We start from the raw sequence: 25,498 nt of genomic DNA, 5'->3' as shown, positions 1-25,498 counted from the left end.
TAGCTAGTGAGATCAACTAGTAGAAGAAGTATTATATACCTAATAACCCCTCTCTAGCTATATAATTTAGTAATAATTATATATATTATAACCTTACTAACCTAGTACCTCTATATAGCTACTACTGAGAGATATAGTACCTCTTAAGCTACTATTACTACTACTACTAGAAGAGTCTCTACCCTTCTAAAAAATAGTCTTAGAAGCTTAGTAATATTAACTCTATATACTATATAATAAGACCCCTCTTAAGATATAAGAGAACTTCCTACCTCCTACTAAGGCCTTCTAATATACTATATAGACTAACTATAAGTTAGAACTATATTAGTAAGAGGCTCTCTAATATAGTAGTATTAATAAGGCTACTAAAAACCCTACCTAAGCTAGTAAGACCTTATAGGCTACCTATAAGGCTAAAATATATATATTTCTTAGCGTACTTATCTATATAACTATCTATTATAAATAATACTTTACTAACTACTAAGTTAAAAGTAAGTATTTACCTAATTATAAGATTAACTATTAGATCTTAAGGGACTAATTTTATTAGTTATACTAATACTTCTATACTTATAACCTTAATATTAAGGCTTAAGAAGGCTATCGACTAATAATCTATAAGAGGGTTACTAACTAGAGTAATTAGGTATAAGTAATAGCTACTTACTTCTAAACGCTAAAGTATACTCTTACTATTAATAAGAGTATAGTTTATTATTAAAGCTATTACTCTAATAAATAATATATATCTAGTAAGCTTATCCTTATAAGGTTTAAGATATAAGTTATTAGTAAAGCTAGGTATTTTTTATATTAGGCTTAGTATATAAATTATAGACTAATAATTATACCTCTTATATATAACTAGCTTATTAAACGCCTACTCTTAGATATTAGAGCTTTTATAGTGTAGTTTACCCTCTAAGTATTACTACTTTCTAATAAATAGTAGTACTACCTATTTATTAATAACTTATTCACTTTACTTAACTTACTCTAATATTTATACTACTATGATATTATTATTATAAGTACCTACTACCCTAACTCTAGTATTAATAAAGCTCTTATTAAGCTTAAGTAATCTAATAATAATAGTAAATATATCTTATAAGGTACTATCTACCTTAAATTAATAGATAATAATATAGTTAACTAGCTACTTTTTAAGGATAGATTACTAGTACTAATAGCTACTACTAGCTTTTATAGCTATAAATATACTTAGCCTAAAGTTAGAAAGAAGCTATTAAGTAGCACTACTTATTTTAGAATATCTTAAGTGCTTTTTAAGATTATTAATCCTATTACTAGTAATATAGAGATTATCTATATAAAGCCTCTACCCTTCTTACTTATATATTATAAGTATAATTAGTATATAAATACTATTAATATTAGTAATTAATATTAAGTCTCTAATACTTATAGTAGATATATATACTATAGTAGCTTTTAAGTACTTAGATTTAATTTTATCTTACCTATTATAATTACTAATACTTACTTATTATTTAGAGAGGCTTTTTTTAATACTTCTAAGTAAAATAGTAACTTAATTAATATATACTAAACCTAAAGCTAGTTTTAATAGAAACTATTTAAAGAGATTATTATAAAGTATAGATAAGAAGTAGTTATAACTTAATCTTCTATAATAATATTAGAATTACTTTCTAGTTATATAAACTATACTAAATTAATACTACTAAAGAAAAAAGCTTATATTTAGTACTTAATAAGGTTTTAAAAGAAAATCCTTAGTAAAAGTACTACTAATATTTAATATAGGGATTATAAAATAAAGTTCTACTATAAGGATTATAGTATAGCTCTCTATAGGAAGGCTAAATACTAATAGGGGTACTATAATAGCTAGAAAGCTTAGATAATATACTATATTTAGTATAACTTTAGTTTATATCTATTACCTCTAATTGGACTCCTCACTAACCTAATCCATACTATAGGTGTCTTTTTCAGATATACTGTAGGCACTAAGGGCATAATCTGACTAGCCGCCACTCGCAGTTAGGAAAAAACCCATGTCTCAGGGACTAAGGAGATGGTTCTGCGGTGGTCTGTTTTATAATGACAGCCATTTTAGCGCCCTTTTTACTTACGAAATCGAATCGCAGTCTAATTGAGGGACACGCGAGGTGGGTTCGAACCGGGCGCTAGGTCCCCTGGTGAAATACAGATTCCCAACTTGGAGCGCAACCGTCCGGAACATGCTGCCGCTGCGGAAGAGTGGGCGAACCAAACCAACCCGTCTCTGTTTCTGTCTATCCGTACCTGTCTGGACGTATGTTGTATGAATGGATATGTATGGATACCTTACACCATGCTTCAGCCGTCTCGGTTCCAGACTCTGTCAATGTGCATTCTGCCCAGCGCTCACGCAAATCCCCATGGATCATCTCGGCTACATGTGCAAGACTATTCCCATACCAGTACGCTTCCCCCGAACAGTCAAGACCACAGATGGGATGCAACACCAACAAAAGCGCCATGCAACTGCAGGGCCCTTTTTTCACATCATCCCCCCCTTCCCCTCCATCCCCTGTCCATCTATCTTCAGCCCTTTTTAAACACCTTTATCGCCCATCCCTCTTCCTTTCCTCCCATCCTCTTGGCCTCCCCTCCGGCTCTTCTCCCATGTTGCCCATCGCCATCTGCGCCGGGAACCCCATCTCCCGCCCCCCTCCACGACGCGCCGACCCAGAACTCTGAGACGAAGCCAACATCGGACGCACGCAAAGCAAGGGGAGAAATCGAAAAGCGCACTCAAGGACCACCCCCGCCAAGACAAGCCTAAGCTCATCTCCCGCGCCCGCGCCCGCGCCAATCCACCGCCCCAAAGAACCCCCCTCCCCTGTTTTAGTCGACCGCGGCCTAGGCTAAGGCCCATTCCGCGTCTTGAAAAATGCCCTTCTCCCTCCGTCCCAAGACCTCAAAGGTCTCACCCGCCACCGACGACAACAACATCGCCGCGACGACGACAATCACGCAGCAAGACACCTCGACCACGACGTCCGAAGGGGAGAAGAAAGCGATGCCGAACAGCGGCCTCCGCCCCGCCGGCCCCGGCTTCGGCAAGCTGGGCGACGAGGAGTACGAGCTGCGCAATGTGGACACGCCCGGATCCCGCGACAACGCCCCCGGCGCGGGGCAGCACCAGCCCTACTCGGATGCTGTCGCCGGCGGCGACGACAACGGGTCTGTGATGGAGGGCACGGCGACGGAGTACCGCACGTACAAGCGCCGCTGGTTCGGGCTGGCGCAGTTGACGCTGCTGAACGTAATTGTGTCGTGGGATGTAAGTGTACTTCTCATGTTGTCTCTTTCCGCTCATCTGCCGTCTCAAACACGGGGATCGATGCATCGTGATTCGTGCCTGCGCAAGCCACATCTACTTTAAGAATCTCACCTCACCCGCAACAAAAACTAACCCGTCCGCAGTGGCTCACCTTCGGCCCCGTCGCCTCCACGGCCGCAACGTACTACAACGTCTCCGAGTCCGCCATCAACTGGCTCTCCACCGCCTTCATGTTCGCCTTCGTCGCCATCTTCCCGCTGACCATCAAGATCCTCCACCGCGGCCCGAAACCCTCCTTCATGACCGCCGCCGCCCTCATCCTCGTCGGCAACTGGGTCCGCTTCGCCGGCTCCCACTCCAAGTCCCCCACGGGCGGCAACTTCGGCGTCGTCATGTTCGGCCAGATCCTCACCGGCCTCGCTCAGCCCTTCGTCCTCGCCGCGCCCACCCGCTACTCCGACCTCTGGTTCACCACCCGCGGCCGCGTCGCCGCCACCGCCCTCACCTCCCTCGCGAACCCCCTCGGCGCCGCCCTCGGCCAGCTCATCGTCCCCTTCTGGGTGTCCTCCCCCCAAGACATGTCCAACGGCGTGCTCTACGTCTCCGTCATCTCCACCGTCGCCGCCCTCCCCTCCTTCTTCATCCCCGCGCGCCCGCCCACCCCCGTCGCCCCCTCCTCGCGCACCCTCAAGCTCGGCATCCGCGAGTCCTTCGCCATCGTCTCCCGCTCCCTCGAGCTGTGGCTCGTTCTCATCCCCTACGCCTTCTACGTGGGCTTCTTCAACTCCGTCTCCTCGCTGCTCAACCAGATGATGCAGCCCTACGGCTTCTCCGACGAGGAGGCCGGCATCGCGGGCGCGCTGCTCATCGTCGTCGGGCTGGTCGCGTCCGCAATCACGTCCCCGATCCTCGACCGCACAAAGGCCTTCCTGCTCGCCATCAAGACCGCCGTCCCCGTGATCGGGCTCGCCTACCTCGTCTTCATCTGGATGCCCGAGACGCGCAACATCGCCGGGCCGTACGTCGTTCTCGCTGTGCTTGGCGCCGCGTCTTTCTCGCTTGTCCCCGTCGCCCTCGAGCTGCTCATCGAGCTGTCGCACCCGGTGTCCCCCGAGGTCACGAGCACCATCGCCTGGGCCGGCGGGCAGTTCCTTGGCGCCATCTTCATTATCATTTCTGATGCCCTGCAGGCCCCCGAGACGGCGTCTCCGCCGCGGAACATGAAGAACGCGCTCATCTTCCAGGCTGTTCTTGCTGTCGTGATTGTGCCGCTGCCCATGATGTTGGGCCTGTTTGGGCGTAGTGATAGGGTGAGCCTCCGCCGCGTGCGGTCAGACCAGGCGGGCACGCGGGCGGCGTAGCGGGAGCAGAAGTGGGAGTGTGTGTGATTAGCATTATAGTAGTAGTAATATCGATACCCCGTCATGAACATTGTAAAATTCTATGCTTTCCCGTTAGCCTGCGCCGTACTGCTTGTGCCCCCGCGAATGTCCAGAAACTCCTCCCACTGCCTCCGTAACCGCTCCATCTCCGCCCACACCTTGCACCCCAGCTCCTCAAAGTCCACAATCTGGTCCGGCGTTAGGTCCCGCGCCTGCGGGTGCCGACCCACCACCTTCCTCAACACCCCCGTCGCCGGGTCCCGCGTGAGGCTTTCCCGGTCCTCCACGGCGCCCTCCCACCCCCACCCCTCAACCTCGGTCTTCTTCACCTCCGCCCGGCCCGTTACGCTCGCTGCACTNACCCCCACCCCTCAACCTCGGTCTTCTTCACCTCCGCCCGGCCCGTTACGCTCGCTGCACTGCCCCACTTGATCTTCTTCGCGTCCAGCTCCTGCAGGGTCTCGTCGTCCTGCAGCGCGAGCCACACGGGTGCCACGGCGCCGCCGTACCACGTCACCGGGTGCCACGGCGAGCCCAGCCAACGCGCGAGGTACAGCGCGAACTTGTACGCATAGAAGAGAATGAAGGGAAACGGTACCGGGAAGAGGTTCGAGGCGACGACGCCCGGGTGGGTGAGGTAGAAGGACGGCCGCACGGGCAGGCGCTGCGCAGTCTCCTCCTCCTCGGGCGTAAAGTACTTTTCTGAGATTCTCCTAGTCGACGGCAGGTGCGAGGTGAGGGCCAGCACATCCGTAAGCCGCTTCGAGCTTTCGTACGGACCCTCTGTCTCGACGCCCTGGAAATCATCTAACCTAAAGTGGCGCGCCAGCGGCTCGATGCTGCTCGTCCAGACGACGCGCCCAGGGCTTTGGTCAGCAGACTCGCGGCTTAGCAGGGGCAGCAGCTCGTGGGCGAGGACATAATGGCCAAAGACGTTGGCGCAGAAGACCTCGCCGAGAACGGGAGAAGAAGGCTTGGTATCGTAAGCGGAGGCGACGGCGAGGGGGTTATCAGGGGACTCGTTGGGTACCAGGTCGGAGCGGACGGGTCGCTGGTTCAGGACGGCGCCGGGGCGGGCGAGCTTGAAGCTCGGCCAGGTGAGGACGGGCAGCAGGCCCTTTGTGAAGATGGTGGTAAAGAGGCCGGCCCAGTCGAGGCCGGTCCAGCCGCCGAAGCCGGCGTTGAAGATGAGGGAGTCGAGGCGGGGGATCTTGTACGGGTGGGTTTCGGGGGCGGTCGGGTCGGCGATGTGGCCTGCGACGAGGGTGGTGGCGCAGGCGTAAATGGAGGGCAGGTCGCAGAGGTCGAGCTGGACGGAGAGCAGGTGGACGCGGGCGATGGTGTCGTCGGGGTGGTAGTCGGGGCCGGCGCGGGAGCGGAGGGCGGAGGAGGTGGTGGCCGTCTGGGCGAGGTGCTGCTTCAGGTGGAAGATTGTCTCGCGGGACTTGCGGACGGAGCGGGTCGTCGGGATGAGGATCAGGTGGGCGGAGAGGGGGCGGCTCGCGAGGAAGTCGTCGATCAGGCGTTCGCAGATTCCGAGGCCAACGCCACTGGTGGGGGGGAATGTCAGTTGCGATGCTGTCGGGAGGTCAAAAGGGGGTATGGCATGTCACACCTGTTTGCGCCGGTGACGAGGACGAAGAGCTGTTCGTGGGGCGGAACCTTATCCCAGGGTGCCGCAATCATGGTTGTCTCGGGTCAATTGGGTCTTGGTAGAAATGAAATGACAAAAAAAAGGGGTGTGCAAGAAGAGAAGAAGGAGAAGCGCAAGAATGGATGTCGTCGGGTTTGAGGTTTGGCGGTGAGACTGCAGAAGAGAGTCTTAATTATCGGTGCACACGCTCCAAATTTCGGACGGAACGTCGGCGGCGGGACGTAGCGGCGCCCAGCCAGGGCCAGCCAGAGCTTTTTAAGGTTGCTTCCCCTTTGGGAAGTCGCATCGAATGCTGTGCTCAGTGCTTTCGCAGTGTTCCATGCTCCTGTGGGTTCTTCTGGGCCCCGGGCACGTTTTTTGGTGGTCGAAGCATGTGTCAGTCACTGTCACTGTCACAAAACAGGTGACGCACAGCAGCTTACACTGTTCCGCGTCGTTCGACATGACCAACACCTGGGACTCAATCCCGGGAAGACTCTCTTCCATATCGTGCCATTTGGTTGCCGGCCCTAGATAAGCTGAATTGGGGCGCAGGAATCGGTGCCTGTCAGATTCACCCTGCAGATCCGATCTGTTGATGGCGCTGGTGATTGGTCCCGAGGATGCCGAATAAGAAGAATGCGAATACGGATTCGAGGTACTTGTGGTTGCTGTTAGTGCTGTGGCGCTGACCACGCCGTGGGCAACGCGAGCAGTAAGCCAATTAAATAACTGAATTGAGCAGGTTCGACAAGAAAGGTTTGCTAAGATGATCGTGCAGTTTACTGATTCTGTTTTTTGTTTGACGGTTGATGTTTTCAGGCTAGGTCGCTAGTTGTAGCTGAACGAAGTCAATCAATCAAGTCCGAAGCCGCACCATTTGATTGATTGATTGATTGATTGATTGATTGATTGATTGATTGATTGATTTGGTAGAGCTGTGGAGTGATCGGACATCATGCTTGACTTGATCTCTTTCTGTGGCTGTTGCGCTTGTCTGATTAGCTCAGGCTTGTCAGGCTTGTCAGGCGATTGGTTTGCTTGGTTCGATTTGGCTCGACTTAACTTAGTTAACACCGCCAGGGTCAAAGTAGGGTGCAATTAAATCTTGCACATTGACATGTATGCCTGCGCTTCTTAAAGAAATTCTTAAAACATGATGTGGCCAAGTTGTTCAGACGTCGGTCTTCCAGGTTGGTGGACTTATGTGTTGCATTTGGCTGTTTGGTACTTAAGTAACTTGTTTACCCGCTGAAGCAAGGTCACCGGCGTGGTGGAAACGACTTGTTTGACGACCAAATGCAACCGTGTCACATCAGAACTGGACTGAATCGATTCTAAGGCCAGGCAAAACGATTTGATTGACCGCTTGAAAATACGAGAAACTCTCCGGCGGTTTTGCTATCAAGACGTGCATGAGCGGGAAACTCTTCCTGGACCGCTTCACCGAGACATCTTCCATCGTCTGCTCAGAACCCATGAATGCCCCGAAACTCACGACCACTCTCATGTCATTGCCTTGCCATGTTCATGTGATGGACGCCGAAAAACTGTATTGTGGTCGTTCTCATCTTACATTCCAACCCTCCTATCTTACGACACCGGTGAAGTTTAAGTTGGCACATTACGGCCCGAACAAGGGGTTAGCACAAGTAACACTAACACGACGCGAGCGAGAGTGGAATCCCACCCATTCCTTCCCAATCTCACGAATTCTCTGCCATAATTTTGGAAGAACCTTTTTCGCCTCACTTGTATTGCAACGGGTGCTGGGAGGACGCGTGGCAAGTCATCGTGGCTTTGAGCTGACCCCAGGAGTCCAATATGGTTAGCTTCATCATGTCGGTGATTAGTTTGAGGCTCTATAACACTCGCTCTATCAACCTATCGAATCGAACTTTGGAATCTCTACCCGAAAGCGGCATGCTATGCGGTGGAGGGCATGCCGGTGATATTGCTCTTGACGGTATGCCCAATATTTGTCCCATAATCACATGAGATTGTGAGATATTTGGGTGTCTAGAATTCATGTGGGAGGTTGTTCCACTTTGTATGCATCAGCTTGTTCGTCACATGCCCCATGTGTTGAAGCCTTACCACGCGGGAGTCAAGTGCAGTTAGCTGGCTTCACAAGACAGCTCTGGGCTCACACTGGATTCCACTTCTTGCCAATGGAATGACTAGAGAGTTATAAATAGCAATTTCAACAGTCTTCTAGGCGCCTGGAGTGACGTGTACGGTGTTATTGCGGCAGGGAAAGGTGTTGATGCGTTGCTGAGTTGGCAAAGGAGCCGCGAGGTTTTCGGTGAAAGTCAAGGTGGCTGGTAAGCAGGCCTACTCAATCACATCCAATGGCTTAACTTAGTGGTTTCGAATACCGAATTTTATCTGTTGTGTAACTACATACGCCGAGCCGACCTCTAGGGAGACGGCGGGCAGAGAGAGGGTAATCACACGGTTCTATGATCACGTGGGACATGCGAACAGGTCTCTTTTGAGATTAATGGACCAACTCATCAGGAGATCCAAAGGTCTGCCTTGGTTACCGCTTGTTGAAAATCCGGCGAGCAAGTGGCTGGATTGGAGAAGGGGTGTCCTGACCTATGTCACTTCGGTGGTGGCCGAGGTATGAGCTATCTCAAGGCTGAAGCTGTGCCACCAGGCGTTGTAACATGAGCGCACATAATTCTCCTGTCACTTTTCAGGGCTGCTAAAGTCAACGCACACGTATTCGTCGCCGTGTTCAATGGTGCAACTTTTGTATCCTTCGTGCTGACGGCAGTGGGCGCCGCTCCGTATGGTGCAAGCATACGATTAAGTCCCCGAGTGGATGACGAGTTACTCATCTCCTGACGAACGCTGTCGCACTTGCGAGTCTTTCTAGGTGCCTGGAACGATCTCAATTTACGTCGAACGAAATTGGTGCCGCAAGAATTCCCGCTTCCTTACAAGGGCAGCTGGTTACCTTCAACAAACTGGTGCTGCAACAACCCCATTCCCGCGGTGCCCTATAGCTCCTGGCTCGTGTCTTCCCTTCGGGTGATACTTGACAAGGAAACATGCGAGTTTATATACAGATGTGAGAAAAGTGCGCCTGAAATGAAATGACGGCGAATGGAATAGCCGGCAGGAAGGCAATAATTTCTCACAGATAAGCTTGGTGTAGATTGCCCCAAAGCAACATCTATACAAATCCGCACCATCATAATTTCTCGCAAAGAAATTTGTTTAAGATGGCTTGGTGATCCGGGGACCGAAACCACCTACCAAAGCCAAAGTGACGGGCTGGTTCGTGATGGAAGGTAGGCTGGTTTTCGACGGGCATGTCCTGTTGTTGTCTACTCCAACTAACGTATGCAGATACGATCTAGAAGACGGGCACCCGAAATTACTACCGACAGTGCTTCATCGTTCGACGTTCCTCGCTGACGAGAAACACCCTGACAAGAACGCGCAAGAGATCGCGACAAAGTTTGTCGCAAAGATTTGTAGCTGGCTCAGCTCCATTGTCCTAGGCGCCTATGCGAGACAGATCGAAGGGAAAACCGCACTCGACCGCATGGAATGGTTATCCTTCGGGATTGAGGGAGGCTCTCTCCTGGATTTACACTTCCCACGCGTAAGAAACGTCTTGAACCGCCACAAGAACTGTCTCACTGACCCTTGGGCCACAACTCCAGATTCATGATGTACTAACCAAACCCTCTCCATGGATGTTTTTCACGTCCATGATGGCATACGGATGTGGCGTATCGTTATTATATCGCTGCAATCGCGGCGATGAACTCCAGGATGGGATTTTGTCGGTCGCAATCACCTCCGCCTGCATTATTGGGACGACGACCCAGGTTGGCGCCGTAAGTATCTGACTGCGTATTCTCCCATGGACGATGCTAGTGGCACTTTCACTCAGCGCCATTGGATCCAAGTTCTTTTACTCTGGTAGACCGAATATATTGACCCGTCGGTAACCGGGTTTCTATTCATCTTGAACCATTGGTTCCGGTACCCAGCAAGAAGATTTCCGAAGCTCGGAAGCCAAGCGATGGAATGCTATCGTTCTAGGGATCTTCTATCGCACGCACATGAGCTACATTTTTTTGTGCCAAAAATACCGCAAGATATCGGAGGTATATCATTCTTTAAGATCATATCCCGTTTCTCACCAAAAGAAAAAAATGAAATGCGTTTGAGAATTGTCTATGCAGCTGAAGAAAACCCCTCTCGGCCTGCAGTCGTGTGGCATCCATGTCATCAGGAGCTTTGGGTATCTAATTGTGGGAATTTTGCAGACATATCTTGGTAGTTGATTTGCTTCTTGCATGCTTTCTAGTTGAATGAAATACTATTTGGAGGTTCAATTGGTCGCCATACCAGACTTAACGTCCCAAGAATGAAGGTGGACGCCTCTTTCATCGGACGTTCTCAGCATCTTCGTTTCCTTAGAAAACGTGAAGGCATGGAAAAATATCAGGCTGGATTTCCCACATCCAAGGAAATAACAGAAGGTATTCTGTCACGGTATTCTCGAAGATGACTGCGTAATATCTGTTGTCCTTGGTGTTTTCCCTTGGACATTGCTAGTAGCGCTATCCGTCAGCGTCATTGGTAATTGGCTCCGGCCGCTTTGTTCCGGAACCAGACTCATGATCTAACCCTCAGAAGGAGGGCTCGTGCTGTTAAGCTGTCAAATCTCAGGATTGTACGCAACGTCAGAAGAAGTGGCAGATCATCATCACATAAATACATGCGCGCCATTTCTATCATTGAATGCTGCAGCCGTTTTGCCCCATGACGACAAACGATGCCCTAGTTGCCATGGAACACATAGTGAAGGGCCTGGTCTTGCGTTATGTCGTATAGATACTTGAAAGGTTACATATGATAGAGAATCAAACCTACTTCGGCGTAGGCGCTGTGTGGAATTACTGCCACGATGATACCAGACGTCGAAGCTTCCATCCCCATAGGTAACGATACATCAATCCTTTGCCTGGCTGAAAAACGAAACAAATTCAGCGCTCTACGTATATGCCTGATCTTGAGCTACGGAAGGATGACGAAGACGGTGTGATTCTTAAGTTTCAAGCTGGATGGAGACCTCTAATGTTAAGTTCAGCACCATTTGAAACCCATCGCCCTACGTCACCAAGTTTAAGCCTCCTATCACTACGAACCCAACCGCCGCTTCACTTCATGACGGTGGTTTGCCACCGGAAGAGAGACGCAGTACAAACATCAAAGACAATGGAAGATATCCTGAAGTCACACCTCGCTGAAAGCCAAGCAGGATAGAGATTCCGCTTGCCTAATACCTTTCCCCGCACAACGCAGGATCAAATCATCCCTTGAGGGACCTCTTTCTATGACCTTTTACCTTGCCAAATTTCTTCATCAATCAAATACGTCCATACCGCATGTACTGAAGTATCGACACATGGGATGTGACATAATATCTCGTGACTAGCTAGATGGACGACATACCAGTCGCTATCATCTGCAGCACTCCTGCTGCGGTACCTCTTAAGCCAGATATATCTATGCTCAGAAGGGAAGAGGCCATGAAAGAACCAGAGAGAATTCCCAAGGGAAGCGCCGGAAGTATTGCGTCGATCAAGGGCTCGGATCCTTCGAGAAGTTTGGCCAGAAGCCAGAGGCCGAGGACGATGCTACTCAACTGAAAGCTGATCGTAAAGTTAGGAATGACATAGACACAGAGAGTTTGGTGCATAACATACGCATGAGCTTGCCTCGATTTGGTGGACCAAACGTAGTATAGAATGCCGCTACTCAGGAGGGCGAAACCCCAGAGCCTAACATCGCGTGAGCTCTTTCCGACCCAGACGTGTAACACGGAGAACAGACCAACACCACAACGTATCATTGAAACCACGACGTTTTCGCACAAGAACTAAGGAAGACGAAATGACAAATGTCGTTACTGCCAATGCTTTTCGACAGAACATCTTCCAATCCAAAGAGCTGCACCTGGTCGACGAAAGAGCTGTAAGTGAGAGAGACGGCACTTTGACCATAGCTAGTTACGAGTACATACCACAATCGATATTCGGCAAGAAGGCCTTGGTTTTGTTGTTCTTGGACGGGAAAGTTCGCTTCGACGTCGCGTTGCTCGGTAAGTGCTGAATGTTCTGGATCGGCCATCCTATCTTCATAACTCTTCCAGATGTTGGAATGATAGAGATGGATGAATGGATGGACAATGAGATTTTCGGGCCGAAGAGGCGACTGATAAGTAATTCAGTTGGGCACCGGGATCATAGCCGCCCAAAGGAATCTGCTGCTCAGCGGTCAGGTGTGACGGGCGGCCCCTGAAGCACTCCGCCACCACCGTGAGCCTCGTCACACGTCAGTTGGCTCCCTCAATTCCAACCAAAGAGAAGAGAGGGAGATCTGGAAGTTATGAGTCCGAGATTGGGCACCCAGAGTCAGCCTAACTGCTGAATAAAACAACTTAGATGTCCACATACCCCGAAAGCCGTGCACCCGATTTTTCGCGTGGTGTAGAACTCGCAGACGAAGAGGTCATGGACAGACATCGAGACTCCGCAGAGATATATCCTCCCATGGACATCATTGTATGCATACCTTTGGGGGATCCATCGGCCGTATGGGGGGCGGACCCGAAGACCAAAGTTCGCCAGAGGAGCAATTACTCCAACCTCTGGAACACGTTGATCAAGATAATGACGAGGAGCAAGTCACGGGCGACGGTGAGGAAGTCCCACGTACTCAAGAAATCGTTGGAGGTGAAGGAAAGTAAAGAGAAGTATGCACTGGGAAATATGAAGGTTGAGAAAGATCTGACTGATGGTGCGAGCACAGAAACTCGAGCTTCTTTGAGAGCTACGTTGGCGTGCCTGTGCTCGACGAACAGCTTGAGGAAGTCGAACAGAAAGAAAACAGCGAGGCCATCTTGACGCAGATTCTAGCAAAAATCGTCACTTTGACAAGCTCGCTCTTTCTTGGCAGCACTGCTATCAAGAGAAGTCTCAGTTATGGGGGTGATATCGTTGAGGTCCCTTGGGCTTCGGCCCAAGGACTTGGAGGGCACGATCCGGGAAAACTAGAAAGAGACGTAAGATGAATGCAGTCTGATAATTGAAACGAAGCTAACAACTCGGCTTTTATTAGCTCAACGATATATTGTCGATGTCGAACCCATCCCCCGTTGCACTGGGCATAGCCATGCTGGCCTACGGTGCAGGAACGTCCACGATGTACCACCTCAACCGCAACGACCGATTCCAAGATGCTGTTCTTACAATGGGAATATCAATCGGCTTGATAGCAGGGATACTTGTTGGGCACAAATTCGAAGCCATAATCCTTCACGTACTCCCATGGGCCGTGTTTCTGGCTCTCTCACTCAGTACCTTGGGCCATCGAATCGCTCGAGCTGTCGCCCGTAAGAGAGAGACCTTTGAGGGCGATTCAATTGTGTGAGATGATGCTAGAACGTCAAGTTGCAGTGGTTTTCAATACATGACGAAAGCTGTTGACCGATGGATGATGTCTCACCATGTGGAGAGTTTGCAGACGGGATTCGTTTGGTTGAAAGGCATCTGTTTTGTTCTTTACTGTTGAGTCTCTTTTGGCTGAAGTATTGGGTAGTATGCTAGTATTGGTACTCTCTGTCGTTTTAGTCGCTCATTCAATCAAATTCCTGTCGTCTTTAAGAATGATTTATTGCCCTCCTTGCTGAAGGTCAGATCGTGATGTTAAGGTTTCGATTGGCCCCACACCGACCCCGACCGGGCCTAACCCCACTAACCCCTCCATCCAAGCTTCCAGGCACCTCAGCTTCGCATCTTCATCATCCAACCTCACAACAACCACCGCCTCCGAGATGACAACACCCGCCCCCTTCCCGTTCCCGCGGGAATACTCCTTTCCCCCCTTCTTCACCCGCCAAACANACCCGCCCCCTTCCCGTTCCCGCGGGAATACTCCTTTCCCCCCTTCTTCACCCGCCAAACAAACCTCACAACCCACCACGCGCAACTCGTCAAATGGTCCGACCTGATCCTCGCCTACTGCCGCCACAACCGCATCTTCAAGCTCTCCCTCAACGCTGCCATCCCCTCCGCGCCGACCGCCGCCCTCCCGCACGCACTGCCCAGCACATCCGCCCCGTCCATCGCAATCACCGACCCGACCCTCGGCGGCACCTCCGCCTCGTCGTCGGGCGCCGCCGGCCCGGAGGAGCTCTTCCACAACAAGACGCTGAACAAGCGCCTCTCGCTGGCCGACGCGCGCGAGGTCCTCGAGTTCATGAAGAAGGACGGCCGCGCGGAGCAGCTGCCCGCTTCGCCGGACGTTTTCTGGGTGTACTGGCGCACGCCGGACGAGTGGGCCGCGGCGATCGAGGCGTGGATCGACGAGACGGCGCAGAAGGGGGTTGTGTTGACGCTGTACGAGCTCACGGAGGGCGAGGGCACGAGGGGGACTGGTGAGTCCTTTCTTTTCTCTCCTTACACGATGGGCTGGAGCGACGGCTGACAATAGACGTGATTTGACAGATTTCCACGGCCTCGATTCCGATTTACTGCAAAAAGCGCTGCAGGTCCTGGTCAAGCGAGGCAAGGCGCAAATCTTTGGACAGGAGGATTCGCAGGGTGTCAAGTTCTTCTGATTCTCTATCGATGACACGACGCCACGATGTAATGCTGTTCTCCCATGCGATTCTCTTGAAGACGTAACGACATTCATACATTATACATCCGTATACCTCCGTATACTTCCGCAACGATCAACACCAGCGACACCGACACCGGCACCGACGCTGACGAAGGACGGCGTTTCTACTTCCCGATGCAATGACCCTCAACTCCTTGCGCGCGCGTGGCTACTATGTACAAGAGCGTAGCAATATTCAGCAAAACATCATGACTTTTCGAAAAAGTTCTTGACGAGGTACTTCTCGTCAAACGTCACCTGTTGGGTCATGGCCACATCGAGAAGCCAGTCGGCGGCGACTATACGAGGCTCCATGTGACCTTTGCGGGCCATCTCCTCAAACTTGGGCCAAAGGGCGCGCTCCTGCAGACTGTTGGAGCTTAGCAGATAGACGGGTTCAGGCGCGGCGCCGCCATCTTCCTCAGCGGTCGTGGGCTTGATGGTGGTGCCGCTGCGTGCGCGGTAGAGCTTGAACATTGCGCCGTTGGCCTCTGCGATAGCCTTGTAGCTGTCGGGGCCGTTGCTGATGTGCTCGGTACAGTAAACCGGTACGGTCCACAGGAGTTTGCCGAGATTCGCCCTAGCCCGGGAGACAGCCGTCTCTATCTTGACTCCGAACTTCTTCTCGTTTTCTTTATCGTCGAGAAGGAAGTCTTCGGGGTCAGGAGCTTCACCCTTATCGAGCGCTTCGTCGATGAACTTGGACGAGAGAATCGTAGGCCCCTTGGCCAAGGTCTTGAGGAACTTGACTGTCCGCACCATGTGCGGGGCGGCGAGGTAGTCGGAGGGCTTGTCGTCCTGGACTATGAGGATGCCCATATCGCGAAGCTTACGCTGTGGGGTGTTAGTACCCAAGATGTAGACGGAGGAATTAAAGCAACTGACCCTTTCAACATCCTCCCTGTGCTTGTTGTTGACCCATCTCGTAAATCCGGTCAATACAACCCTCATTTCGACCTCTGGACCTGCCGATTTCCGCTTCTTCGTCGGGCGTCTCTCGTCGTCGTCCTTGTCGCTATCGTCGTCGCCGTCATCCGCCTGCGCTGGGCTTGACGTCCGTCCCCGCTCCTTATCAATTTGGTCCGCAGCACGCTTGCCGCCCCAGGGGCCGCCCTGCTTGGCTCCCCGCTTCTTTTCCTTCTCGTATAGGGCAATGTCTGGTGCGATGCGTTGAAGGTTGGTGAGCGCCTTGCTCTTGGCACTTCTTGCGCTTCCTGTGGACATAACGGAGGGCGTGTCGTTCTCCTTGCCGCGGGCAGCACCTTTCTTGGGACGAATAGGCGTCATAAAGCTGTCGTCGACCGCATCGTCCTTGGTTCCGTCGTCCTTCTCCTCTTGCCTCCCAATAACGACACCCTCGGCAGGGCCGTAGTTGTACGAGTTGTCCTGGGCGGCTTCGAGAATTCTGCGCTTACGCTTGGCACCGGGGGACAAATGCTCCTCTCCACCCGGGTAGTACGTGTCTCGTAACCTGGATTCGTCGAAAAAGGTCTGGCCGATAACCTCGCCAAGATTCGTACGGACGGGAAAATGGGAGTATTTGGCCACGGTAACACTCTGCTTCTCGCACTTGGCATAGCTCTCCTCGATCCATAAGTGGTTGACAGTTTCGATGTTCCAGTCCTTAGCCGCCTCGTACTTTTCGCTACTGCTGCGGGCAGTAATGAGATGGGTGTTCTCGGCCTTCATCGTCTTGGTATACGTGGCGCCAGTTGCCCGAATGAGGTTCTCGAGATAGATACGAGCGTCGCCACCGTAATTGGAAAGGCAAATCTTGAAGTCCTCGAAGCCTTCGATGCCGTTTCGGGGGACAGGGTAGTGAAGTAGCCGTCGCAGGGGCGAGGTCCATTCGTTGTGAGTGATGAGGTGGTAGAGCCACGAGAGGTTTCCGACATCCTTGCCCGATTGAGCCGCCTTGATATACTGTTCGCCGTCGCGGTATTGGCAGACGAAGTAGTCGCAGTCGTCAACATCCTGGACCACTCTGCCGCCTCCGTTGATGACGAGTTGCTTGACGATTTCCAACGACCTCGGGGTGATACTAAGGTCCCACGAGAACATGACGCTCTTTCCTTGGAATATGGTGGCAGCCCTGCGTGTGCTATCGACGAGCTGGTTAGGCATGGTAGACGTTGCTCCTTGGAGGTGATCGTACTTGGGCATTTGCACTTCGGCTTGCAGCTCGGGGTTTTTGAGGATTTCGGGGTCGGGCAAGGTATAGGGGCCCTCATCGATGCGCTTGCCTAGTTTGAAGCAGTCTTCGAACCAGTGGGGTAGAACAATCTTGCATTTGAGTCCCTTCTCCTTAGCAGTGACACATTTGGGATGCTCCATAGACAGCGCGCAGATGTGTGTGGTCTGTCGGGTGACGTCGGCAGTCTCCATACCGCCCATAGCAAGAGTCGCCCCGATGATTGTCTCCTTGTCGATTTCGGGCAGGTCGGCGCAGGTGATGTTGATTTTGGAGAAGAACATGCGCGGGTCGGGCGAGTAGGGACGGACCTGGGCCTGTTTGTTCCTGTGGATGGAGGCTTTCAGCCAGTTGGACTCGACAACGGGGATCATGAAGGCCTGGGTTTCTGTAAACTGAGGGAAGTCGATTGTATTGGAGATTATGTGAGTAACTTGCTCAAGACGTATTGAGCCGTCACGCCTCGGGTCAAGGACTTCGCCGCCGCGGCCTATAACGATCTCCGTAAGGTCGCTAATCTCCTTGGGCGCCAAGTAGGCGGACGGCACGAATGCGAAGGCGCATTCTGCAAAGAGGCCTTTGGCGTCGGCCATGGTCGTCGTCCGTGGTCGTCGTCCGTGGGCGTCGTTGTGGTCGTGGTAGTTGTTGTTGTGGTCCTTGGGCGTCGCGGTCGTTGCCGTCCGGGTTGTGCAGATTGCAGAGGCGATATTTCTTGCCCTGATTGACGCGACTGGGCTTGACGCGCTCAAGAGAGGCCCACTATACCACACGCGAATTGACCACTGCAGCACATGACGTTGAGGCACTTGTATCTGTATGCAAACCCCACAGTGGAATATGTAGCTACCCGTACTCGTACTATTAGCGCGTTCTAGGCCATTAAAAGCGCGCTCCGTGCACGGGCGTCCGGCAGGCACTCCACAGACGATGCCTGCCCTGGGCATGACACCTGTTAGCCAAAGCTCCCAACGACAAGGACGACTGAGACGACGACTACGGACGACAAGCCTATTTTGAGAGAGGCACCTTCTACTGCCTCTGTGGTGGTCCTAGACGATGAGAGCCATACTCTGTTGCGCGGTGACACCCCCTTCGAGGACTTCAAGTTTTGCCTTTCCAACTACGGCGGCGACGCTCGCATCTATCTCGAGAACCTTCTATTGCCCGTCCTCAACACACTTGCCGACAAAAAGAAGTTCGACAAAGCCGCACGGAGCCCACCTCGACTCGACAGTGGTGCATCTCGTACGTTCATCTCCACGTACGACTGGGCAATTGCCAGTAAACAGGTACAGATACGTTTGAGATGATGGCAGTTGAGGTGTTTCACAAAGTCGCGGTACCTAACAGCTTGCTGATGCAGCTGGTCAGACGCGGATCGGGCCATCAAACATCTCGCAGCCGCGAGCAACTCTATTGCAACTACCTACAAACAACAGCTCCATCTGCTACCGTCTTCATTCTTTCATCGTGACGCTGTCAATGCCTGAGGGCGTCACCGTCCATGCATCATGTCTGTCGTCCATACTCGCTGCTTGATTCAATCACCCTGACCATGATGCCCCACTAATTCCCAAATCAATCGGTCTTTCTTCGCACAGCGAATTCGTCTCGCTTCAAAACCACCGAGACATGCTGGTCTGCATCCAAATTCTCCTCCAGACCTCGATGGGCAGTACAAGAGCAACATGACGCCTTGCGAACATGAAATGATACCTCAGAGGCTCGACTTGATCAGGTCAGCAGCCTTCTCAGCGACCGCGTACACGGTCGCCTGAGGGTTCGCCCGCACCGTGATGGGGACGATACTGGCGTCAGCTACCCTCAGGTTGCGAATGCCATGGACACGCAGCTTCTCGTCGACCACACCACCGAGCTCGCGGGGCATCATGGAGCAGGTGCCCGTGAAGTGATGAGCACCGACGGCAGTCTTGCGAACGAACTCCTTGGCCTCCTCCAGATCGGTCAGAGGCTTGGCCGGGACGCGCTTTCCGCCCGCCTTGAGCTGGCTGCGGAGAGGCTCGGTGGACGCAATCTTTTCAATCTGCTGGACGTGTCTGGCCAGAAGCTCCACGTCCAGGGGGTGAGTCAGGTACCCGGGGTCAATGGCCACCGCTGGCGACTCCAACGACGCCGACGTGATGTGGCTCGAGCCTCGCGAGAGTGGGTGAGCCAACAGCAGGCCGAACGCAAAGAATTTCTCGTCGCCGGGAGGTGGCGCCGCCATCGTCCCGTCCGGGTTGAACAAGGCGTACCCCGGAAATGAGAGGTAGTAGCCGGAAGGCTCCGATGACGAAGTGAGGACCGAGCGGACGAACGACTCGAGCTTTTCGGTAAACGCAGGCGTCGATCGCGTCTTCGGCGCCTCCGCCTTGAGCTTATCGAACAGCTCCCCGGCATTCTCGGAAGTCGGCAGCGGAAGCTGTGCCGTTGCCGAAGTCCCACTCCTGGAGAAGGGGCCCGATTGCTTGCCGTACGCCTCCATGGCTGCCCCGACCGCCGCGGGGTCTTGGCGGACGATCCCGTCCATGGTGTCGTGCTCTGGGAGCGTTTCAAAGGCTGCGCCGACCATGACATGGTTTTGCAGGTTCTCACCAACGTGTGGGTTGTCGAGCACAACGTCGATGCCAAGCCCGCCGAGAAGCTCAGAGCTTCCAACACCAGAAAGCTCCAGGATGCGAGGGGAGTTCAGGGCGCCGGCGCTGAGGATGACTTCCTTTTGCGCCGTAGCGACCTTCTTCTCGCCGTCCTTGGTGTACTGAACACCCTCTGCGACAATCTCGCCAGCGCCAGTCTTGAAGACGACCTTCTCCACAAGCGCTCCGGTCTCGACGGTCAGGTTCGACCTAGACTTGGCGGCTTGCAGATACGCGCTGCCGGCATAACTTCTCGTTCTTGTCGCAGAGTCGACAGTGTCTGGTGTGAGACTGCTTCCGACGCCCTGCCCGCTCAGCGGGTCGCAGACATTGGGAAAGCCCAACTCGCGGATGGTGTCTTGCCAGACCTTGGGCCAGAAAGAATCGGCATTGTCAGGCAGAGACAGCTTGAGAGGACCGCTCTGTGCCTCATCAGAAGCAATAGAGTACGCCTTCTTCTGGGCAGCACTGAACGAGGGCCAGTCCCAACCCTCATTGCCCAAGCTAGCCCAGGACTCAACGTTGGCACGAGTCGTGACAGTGAATGACAGGCCGTTGAGGGCACCGGAACCACCTAGCAGGCGGCCTTGAGGCACTCCGATTTCACGACCACCGAGGCCACTCTGCATCAAGAGTCAGAACCAAATGCAAGCAGTATCTCACCGCATCTTTGGGGAGACTCACCTGTGGTACCGTCTTGAATTGCCAGTCAGATGGTGTCTTGACCAGACTAGGCCCCAGTGCGGGAATATTGACTCTGGGATCCGCCGTCTGGTCCTCGCCCGCCTCCAACACCAGCACTTGGATATCGGGGTTCTCAGACAAACGGGAGGCAATTACCAAGCCGGCAACACCACCGCCGACGATAACGAAGTCGTATTTTGCAGACATTTTGACAAAGATATGAGGTTTGGGCAACACAAGTGAACAGCAAACCAGGAGGATTGGCTCAGCGGAGCTCAGCCAGTGTTAAATCATCAGCCCGAAGGAACCAACAATTAGCCCGAGGGGACCGGTACGTGTGCATTGCGGCACAGACGTTGGTGCATAGCAACAATCACCATCGCGCCGAGCTATGCTTCCGGCATCTCCCCCGCGCCGCCGTATTACACCAACTCTCGACGGCGCCCCGACCAGCCGTTTTAGGTACCGTCAAATCAGGTCCCACCGCAGAGTTGCATCCGTACGACGACGTTTCTGCACCATGGACCCGACGCATTTTGGCGCAGACCCATCCACTTCTCCGGGACCCCTAGTCCATGAGTCGCGCACCGCTGACCGGGGGGCCTCCCAGCAGGTACCCGGATATCAAGGTTATCGGGATGCCCCAAGGATCACCGCGGAGCCGACACGGGCTTGTACTTTACATCAATCAGTACAAACTTCTCGATGGTATGATGGGCGTTACACGATCGTGGTGATTTGCCATCCGGCCATTGGACACTAGTCAGTCGCCGTGGGAATCTGTGACCCCTCAGGTAACTCACGATAGATTGCCACGGATGGCGACTAATGGGGCTAGACCCAGCACTTAGAGCCATGCAGAGCTCTATCACAGCTCGAGGGCGGCAGATGTAAGCCAGCTCGAGTCCAGACATGAAAGAAGGTCTTCGAGCAGTCTGCCGTTGCTTTGGACTTGAGAAGTTGCATCAACGACATAGTCTTCATGATGGGTGTCCTCTTTGACTCTAGTTACCAAGGCATTCTCGTCTCCGGACTTGGAGTGCTCTGCGGTTTCGCCGTTCACCATGCCCTCTTCATTCACGGAGAGTGGCATGTACAAGCGCCTCAGATTGCGCTGGGCCACTTTTGGTTTCTCTTTTGCTTCATTGCTTCAAGCATCTACTACAAAGATACCTTGATTGGCGAGCTTTCTCGGTGTCTGTTGACGCTGTTTGCTGGCTATCTTCCTGGTCTTTTGGCCAGTATCACTCTCTACAGAATCTTTTTCCACCGTCTGTCTGGCTTCCGTGGTCCGTGGTACGCCCGCATCACGAAGCTCTGGCACGTATGGGCATGCAGAGACTGCAAGAACCACCTGGTTCTGGAGAACCTGCACGAGCAATATGGAGACTTTGTCAGAACGGGTGAGAGAAACAACTTTGCATGACAACTTGTTTCAATGCTGACTGCTTCAAAGGTCCCAGCGAAATCACCGTCTTCCACCCGGGAGTCTTCATGGCTGTGGATGGCCCCCGATCGGAGTGCATCAAGGCGGAGTGGTATGACATTCTGCATCCCGATCGCGCCCTCGTTACCACCCGCGTCAAGCCTATTCATGCTGCTCGACGTCGTGAATGGAACCGTGGCTTCTCGGCTCAAGGTATGTCCCCATAGATCTTCGGTATCGTGAGCCTATCTGACGTGCCATGCCGCGCTGCAGCCCTTGTCCAGCACGAGTCAAAGATTCTCAAGTATATTGAGCAACTTGATCAATGCATCGAGGCCAATGCCGAAGCAAACAAGCCTTCGGAAGTGCGGGACCTCTTCTTCTGGTTCGGGTTTGACGTCATGGGCGACTTCGTCTTCAGCAAGTCTTTTGACATGCTGCATCAGCAGCAATGGCACCACATCATCGTGCGTCTGCAGCGTGCTCTGTCCCTTCTTGGGCCGTTCAGCCCTACCCCGTGGTTGATTCAGGTCGGCTTCAAGCTCGCTCCGCGCGTGGGTGTTCTCAAGGACTGGTTCGACATGGTCGCTTGGTGCGAGCGTCAGATGCGCGTGAGACTAGACGATGCATCTCCCAAGCCATCTGTGCCTGACCTCGCCCATTACCTGATGGAATTGGACGATGGACAGACTGAGATGAAGGATCGCTTGACTTGGCTGTTCGGTGACAGCTTGCTTGCTATTGTGGCTGGAAGGTGAGCATACTTGAACGGGTTTGAGGCAATCAATACTAACACGCGCAGTGAACCGACTGCTGCCGCTCTGATCGGCATCTTCTGCGAGCTGGCAAAGCACTCGGAGCACGTTGACAAGGTCTACGAAGAGTTGAAGGACGTTGACGTGACAGACCTCAAGACCCTGACGAGCCTGCCTCACCTCAACGCCGTCATCAACGAAGGTCTCCGACTCTACCCGGCCCTGCTCACGGGCGGAGCCAGGAAGACGACCGAGAACGGTGCAACCATCGGCGACACCTTTATCCCGCCCAACACGACCATCATTGCGCCTCGGCATGTCATTTCCAGAAGTGAGTCCAGTCTGGTCGCGCCCAGGCCTTCTCTTAAACTGACTATTGCTTCAGGGGAGGATTGCTTCGAGCGGCCGAATGAGTTTATTCCCGAGAGATGGAGCACCCGACCGGAGATGGTCCGAAATGCATCCGCCTTCGCACCTTTCGGTACAGGTATGGAGCCTTCCCGCGTGTGGTGGTTGCCGGATATGGAGACTAACTCGTGCATCTGCAGGTCATCACAGCTGTCTCGGGCGTTTCCTGGCCACCGACTCCATGAGGTTCGTGGTGGCAAGGTTGGTCAAGAAATATCACATTCGCCTTGCTCCCGGTGAGACTGGAACTCGGGTTTTTGACGACATTCGGGATCAGTTTACTTCCAACCCCGGCCCCTTGTCTCTCTGTTTCGAGTTGAGGTGACTGGGGCTATGAATAGACGGAACGCTTGACTACACAGCCTCTCAGTACATTTATTGTCATATTTTCAAATTGCCATAAACACACTTTCTTGTTTTATCGTTCTGCGTACACTTTAAACACACTGGACATGATCTAAATCAAGTTGTGAACAACCCCTGGGCTGAATGTTCAAGCGAGAGGGGAGAATGGCCACCCGTTGATGCCGCTGGTGTAGAGCGGGCCAGCTTCTATCGCTTTCGCACTCTTCTTGAGCTCCTCCACATCCCAGTTGGCCCAGACCGAGCGTCCGTTCAGGAAGGCAGCTTCCGGGCTGGTCAACCACACAGCAAAATGGGCGGGGAGTTGGACTTCATCATGGCACGGACGTTAGCCTGGTCGGCCCACAGCGGAGTTGCAGCTCGAAAGAAAGCGACCCAGGTTGTGAGATATGGGTATCTGACAGGGACAGCACGCACCTTTATCCATCGGCAGGGCCTCCGCCTTGGCACCGCTCTTTTTGAAGATGTCGGTTTCTACCATGCCCGGGTGCAGAGTGACCGCGAACAGATTCGGGTTCTCCGCCGCGAGGAACTCGACGATTTTGGTCTGCGCCAGCTTGGACGCCATGTACGGCGACAGGCCGGGCACCATGGACACCGGCAGTGCCGTGGTACCGGTCGTCAAAGCGATGACAGACGCATGCGAGGGGTTAGCCGTGGGCAGGAACGACTTGGTTACCAGGTATGTGCCCTTGGTGTTCGTCTTTTTGTCACATGTGAGTATGGAGTCGCAGCTGGCGTGGGGAATCGTGCAGAGTCGCAACTGACCTCGAAGTTCAGCCACCATTCGTCGGAGGTGGACCCCGCGATGGTGGACGGGGGCGAGGTGTAGCCAGCGGTCAGGACAAGAATATCCCACTTGCCGATCGCGCCTGCCACCTTGATCAACGTCTCCTCGCTCGTGATATCGGTCACGAACGTCTCGGACTGAACAGACGGCGGCAGAGAGGACTTGGTGGTGCTTAACGCGCTCTCTGAGCGGCCAAGAAGAATGACTCGGGCCGCCCCGGCAGCAGCAAACGCTAGGGCAGTCTCTCGGCCAATTCCGCTCCCCTTTGGGATTGAACACAAGAGTTAGAGTTGATGATATACAGATGGAGGGGGGCTGGAGCTGTCTCTATCGGGACAAAAGCTGTGGGATGAACGGGGGGTTAAGTGAGGACGTACCGCTCCGACCACGACGGCCGTCTTCCCCGCTGCGCTCAGCTCCGGCCTGGAGGGGGAGATGGCATCGTAGGTGTCGTTGTGCCATGTCGGCGTGGCGGAGGGCAGAGGGGGTTGCATTTTGACTAACTGCTTTCAAAGGAGATAACGACCGAGGCAGTCTGGATCCTGGAAGTGGCGATATTCAGGTAAGAGTCGATATATTGGGGGAGGGCAATGAGCTACTACTGATGAGATGCAATCGAGCATCGCGAGCCCATGGCCCGTCTTTTATCCCCAGGAAACGGAACTCAAAAGCACATGTTGCCCAGCCCGCGAGCCCCACGCCGGACGGATTTAAGCAGCTGGGAGGTGCCTTAACGCAGCGACGGCGCCAGAACACAGCCCGACAGGAAGGCCTTTGGTGCGGGATAGCGTGCGGCGTCGAAAGAAGCCAGCGTTGCGCCTGTTGGATTGGTCTGATGGTCGCCAACGCAAGGTGCTGACCGGTTGACGACAGTACCTACATCCCCGCTGACAAACATAGACCAATACCAACGAGGCAGGCAGAGAGAGGGGAGGGGAGCACTGCTGCTGCTGATGAAACTCTTCAGCAGTGACACCTGTGCCTTGCATAAAATTACCGGAGACGCACCGCATCAGATGGCGGCCGTTAGGACTCGGTGCGACGCCACCAGCGGCCTTCGAGGCAAGGCGCGGCATTTGATTAGAAGGTCTACCGCGGTTGAACAGGCTTTGGGAAATGGCTCGCTGTAACAGGACAGCAGACGCGCTGAAGGTGGTGTTGCTGCTGCTGCATGCGAAGACTTGCAGACAGCCAGCCCTCTTCTCCTC

The 25,498-nt window shown here is 52.9% G+C and overlaps 6 protein-coding genes and 1 pseudogene across 7 annotated transcripts; 3 read left to right on the top strand and 4 right to left on the bottom strand.

Moving 5' to 3' along the window:
• Nucleotides 1–2,932: 2,932 nt before the first annotated feature.
• On the top strand, nt 2,933–4,686 carry GCG54_00002715 (Major facilitator superfamily domain-containing protein 7; the record flags this gene model as incomplete). Its single annotated transcript, XM_045402798.1, has 2 exons — nt 2,933–3,325; nt 3,469–4,686. 2 exons carry the CDS (start codon nt 2,933–2,935, stop codon nt 4,684–4,686), a joined length of 1,611 nt encoding a protein of 536 aa, XP_045269416.1.
• Nucleotides 4,687–4,766: 80 nt separating this feature from the next.
• GCG54_00002714 lies at nt 4,767–6,393 on the bottom strand (annotated as a pseudogene). The gene is made up of 2 exons: nt 6,323–6,393; nt 4,767–6,257 (listed from the first exon to the last, which is right to left on the bottom strand). Coding segments are annotated over exons 1-2 (1,562 nt in total).
• Nucleotides 6,394–12,924: 6,531 nt separating this feature from the next.
• On the top strand, nt 12,925–14,993 carry GCG54_00002713 (Vacuolar protein sorting-associated protein 25; the record flags this gene model as incomplete). The annotated part of the gene is made up of 5 exons (XM_045402797.1): nt 12,925–13,127; nt 13,184–13,436; nt 13,493–13,569; nt 14,146–14,810; nt 14,881–14,993. 5 exons carry the CDS (start codon nt 12,925–12,927, stop codon nt 14,991–14,993), a joined length of 1,311 nt encoding a protein of 436 aa, XP_045269415.1.
• Nucleotides 14,994–15,244: 251 nt separating this feature from the next.
• On the bottom strand, nt 15,245–17,821 carry GCG54_00002712 (BRCT-containing protein 1; the record flags this gene model as incomplete). Its single annotated transcript, XM_045402796.1, has 2 exons — nt 15,245–15,871; nt 15,923–17,821. The coding sequence occupies 2 exons, from the start codon at nt 17,819–17,821 to the stop codon at nt 15,245–15,247; spliced, it is 2,526 nt and encodes an 841-aa protein (XP_045269414.1).
• A 1,124-nt stretch (nt 17,822–18,945) lies between these two features.
• Nucleotides 18,946–20,755, bottom strand: GCG54_00002711 (Dehydrogenase mpl7; the record flags this gene model as incomplete). Its single annotated transcript, XM_045402795.1, has 2 exons — nt 18,946–20,487; nt 20,549–20,755. 2 exons carry the CDS (start codon nt 20,753–20,755, stop codon nt 18,946–18,948), a joined length of 1,749 nt encoding a protein of 582 aa, XP_045269413.1.
• Nucleotides 20,756–21,533: 778 nt separating this feature from the next.
• GCG54_00002710 (Versicolorin B desaturase) lies at nt 21,534–23,462 on the top strand (the record flags this gene model as incomplete). The annotated part of the gene is made up of 6 exons (XM_045402794.1): nt 21,534–21,951; nt 22,005–22,187; nt 22,248–22,728; nt 22,777–23,060; nt 23,115–23,216; nt 23,278–23,462. 6 exons carry the CDS (start codon nt 21,534–21,536, stop codon nt 23,460–23,462), a joined length of 1,653 nt encoding a protein of 550 aa, XP_045269412.1.
• Nucleotides 23,463–23,630: 168 nt separating this feature from the next.
• On the bottom strand, nt 23,631–24,784 carry GCG54_00002709 (2-keto-3-deoxy-L-fuconate dehydrogenase; the record flags this gene model as incomplete). The annotated part of the gene is made up of 4 exons (XM_045402793.1): nt 23,631–23,809; nt 23,918–24,203; nt 24,269–24,553; nt 24,668–24,784. 4 exons carry the CDS (start codon nt 24,782–24,784, stop codon nt 23,631–23,633), a joined length of 867 nt encoding a protein of 288 aa, XP_045269411.1.
• Nucleotides 24,785–25,498: the final 714 nt, after the last annotated feature.

This window comes from Colletotrichum gloeosporioides (assembly GCF_011800055.1).
Source record: "Colletotrichum gloeosporioides strain Lc1 chromosome Unknown consensus_13, whole genome shotgun sequence".
NCBI lineage: Eukaryota > Fungi > Ascomycota > Sordariomycetes > Glomerellales > Glomerellaceae > Colletotrichum > Colletotrichum gloeosporioides.
This window is presented reverse-complemented; position numbering and strand designations above follow the sequence as displayed.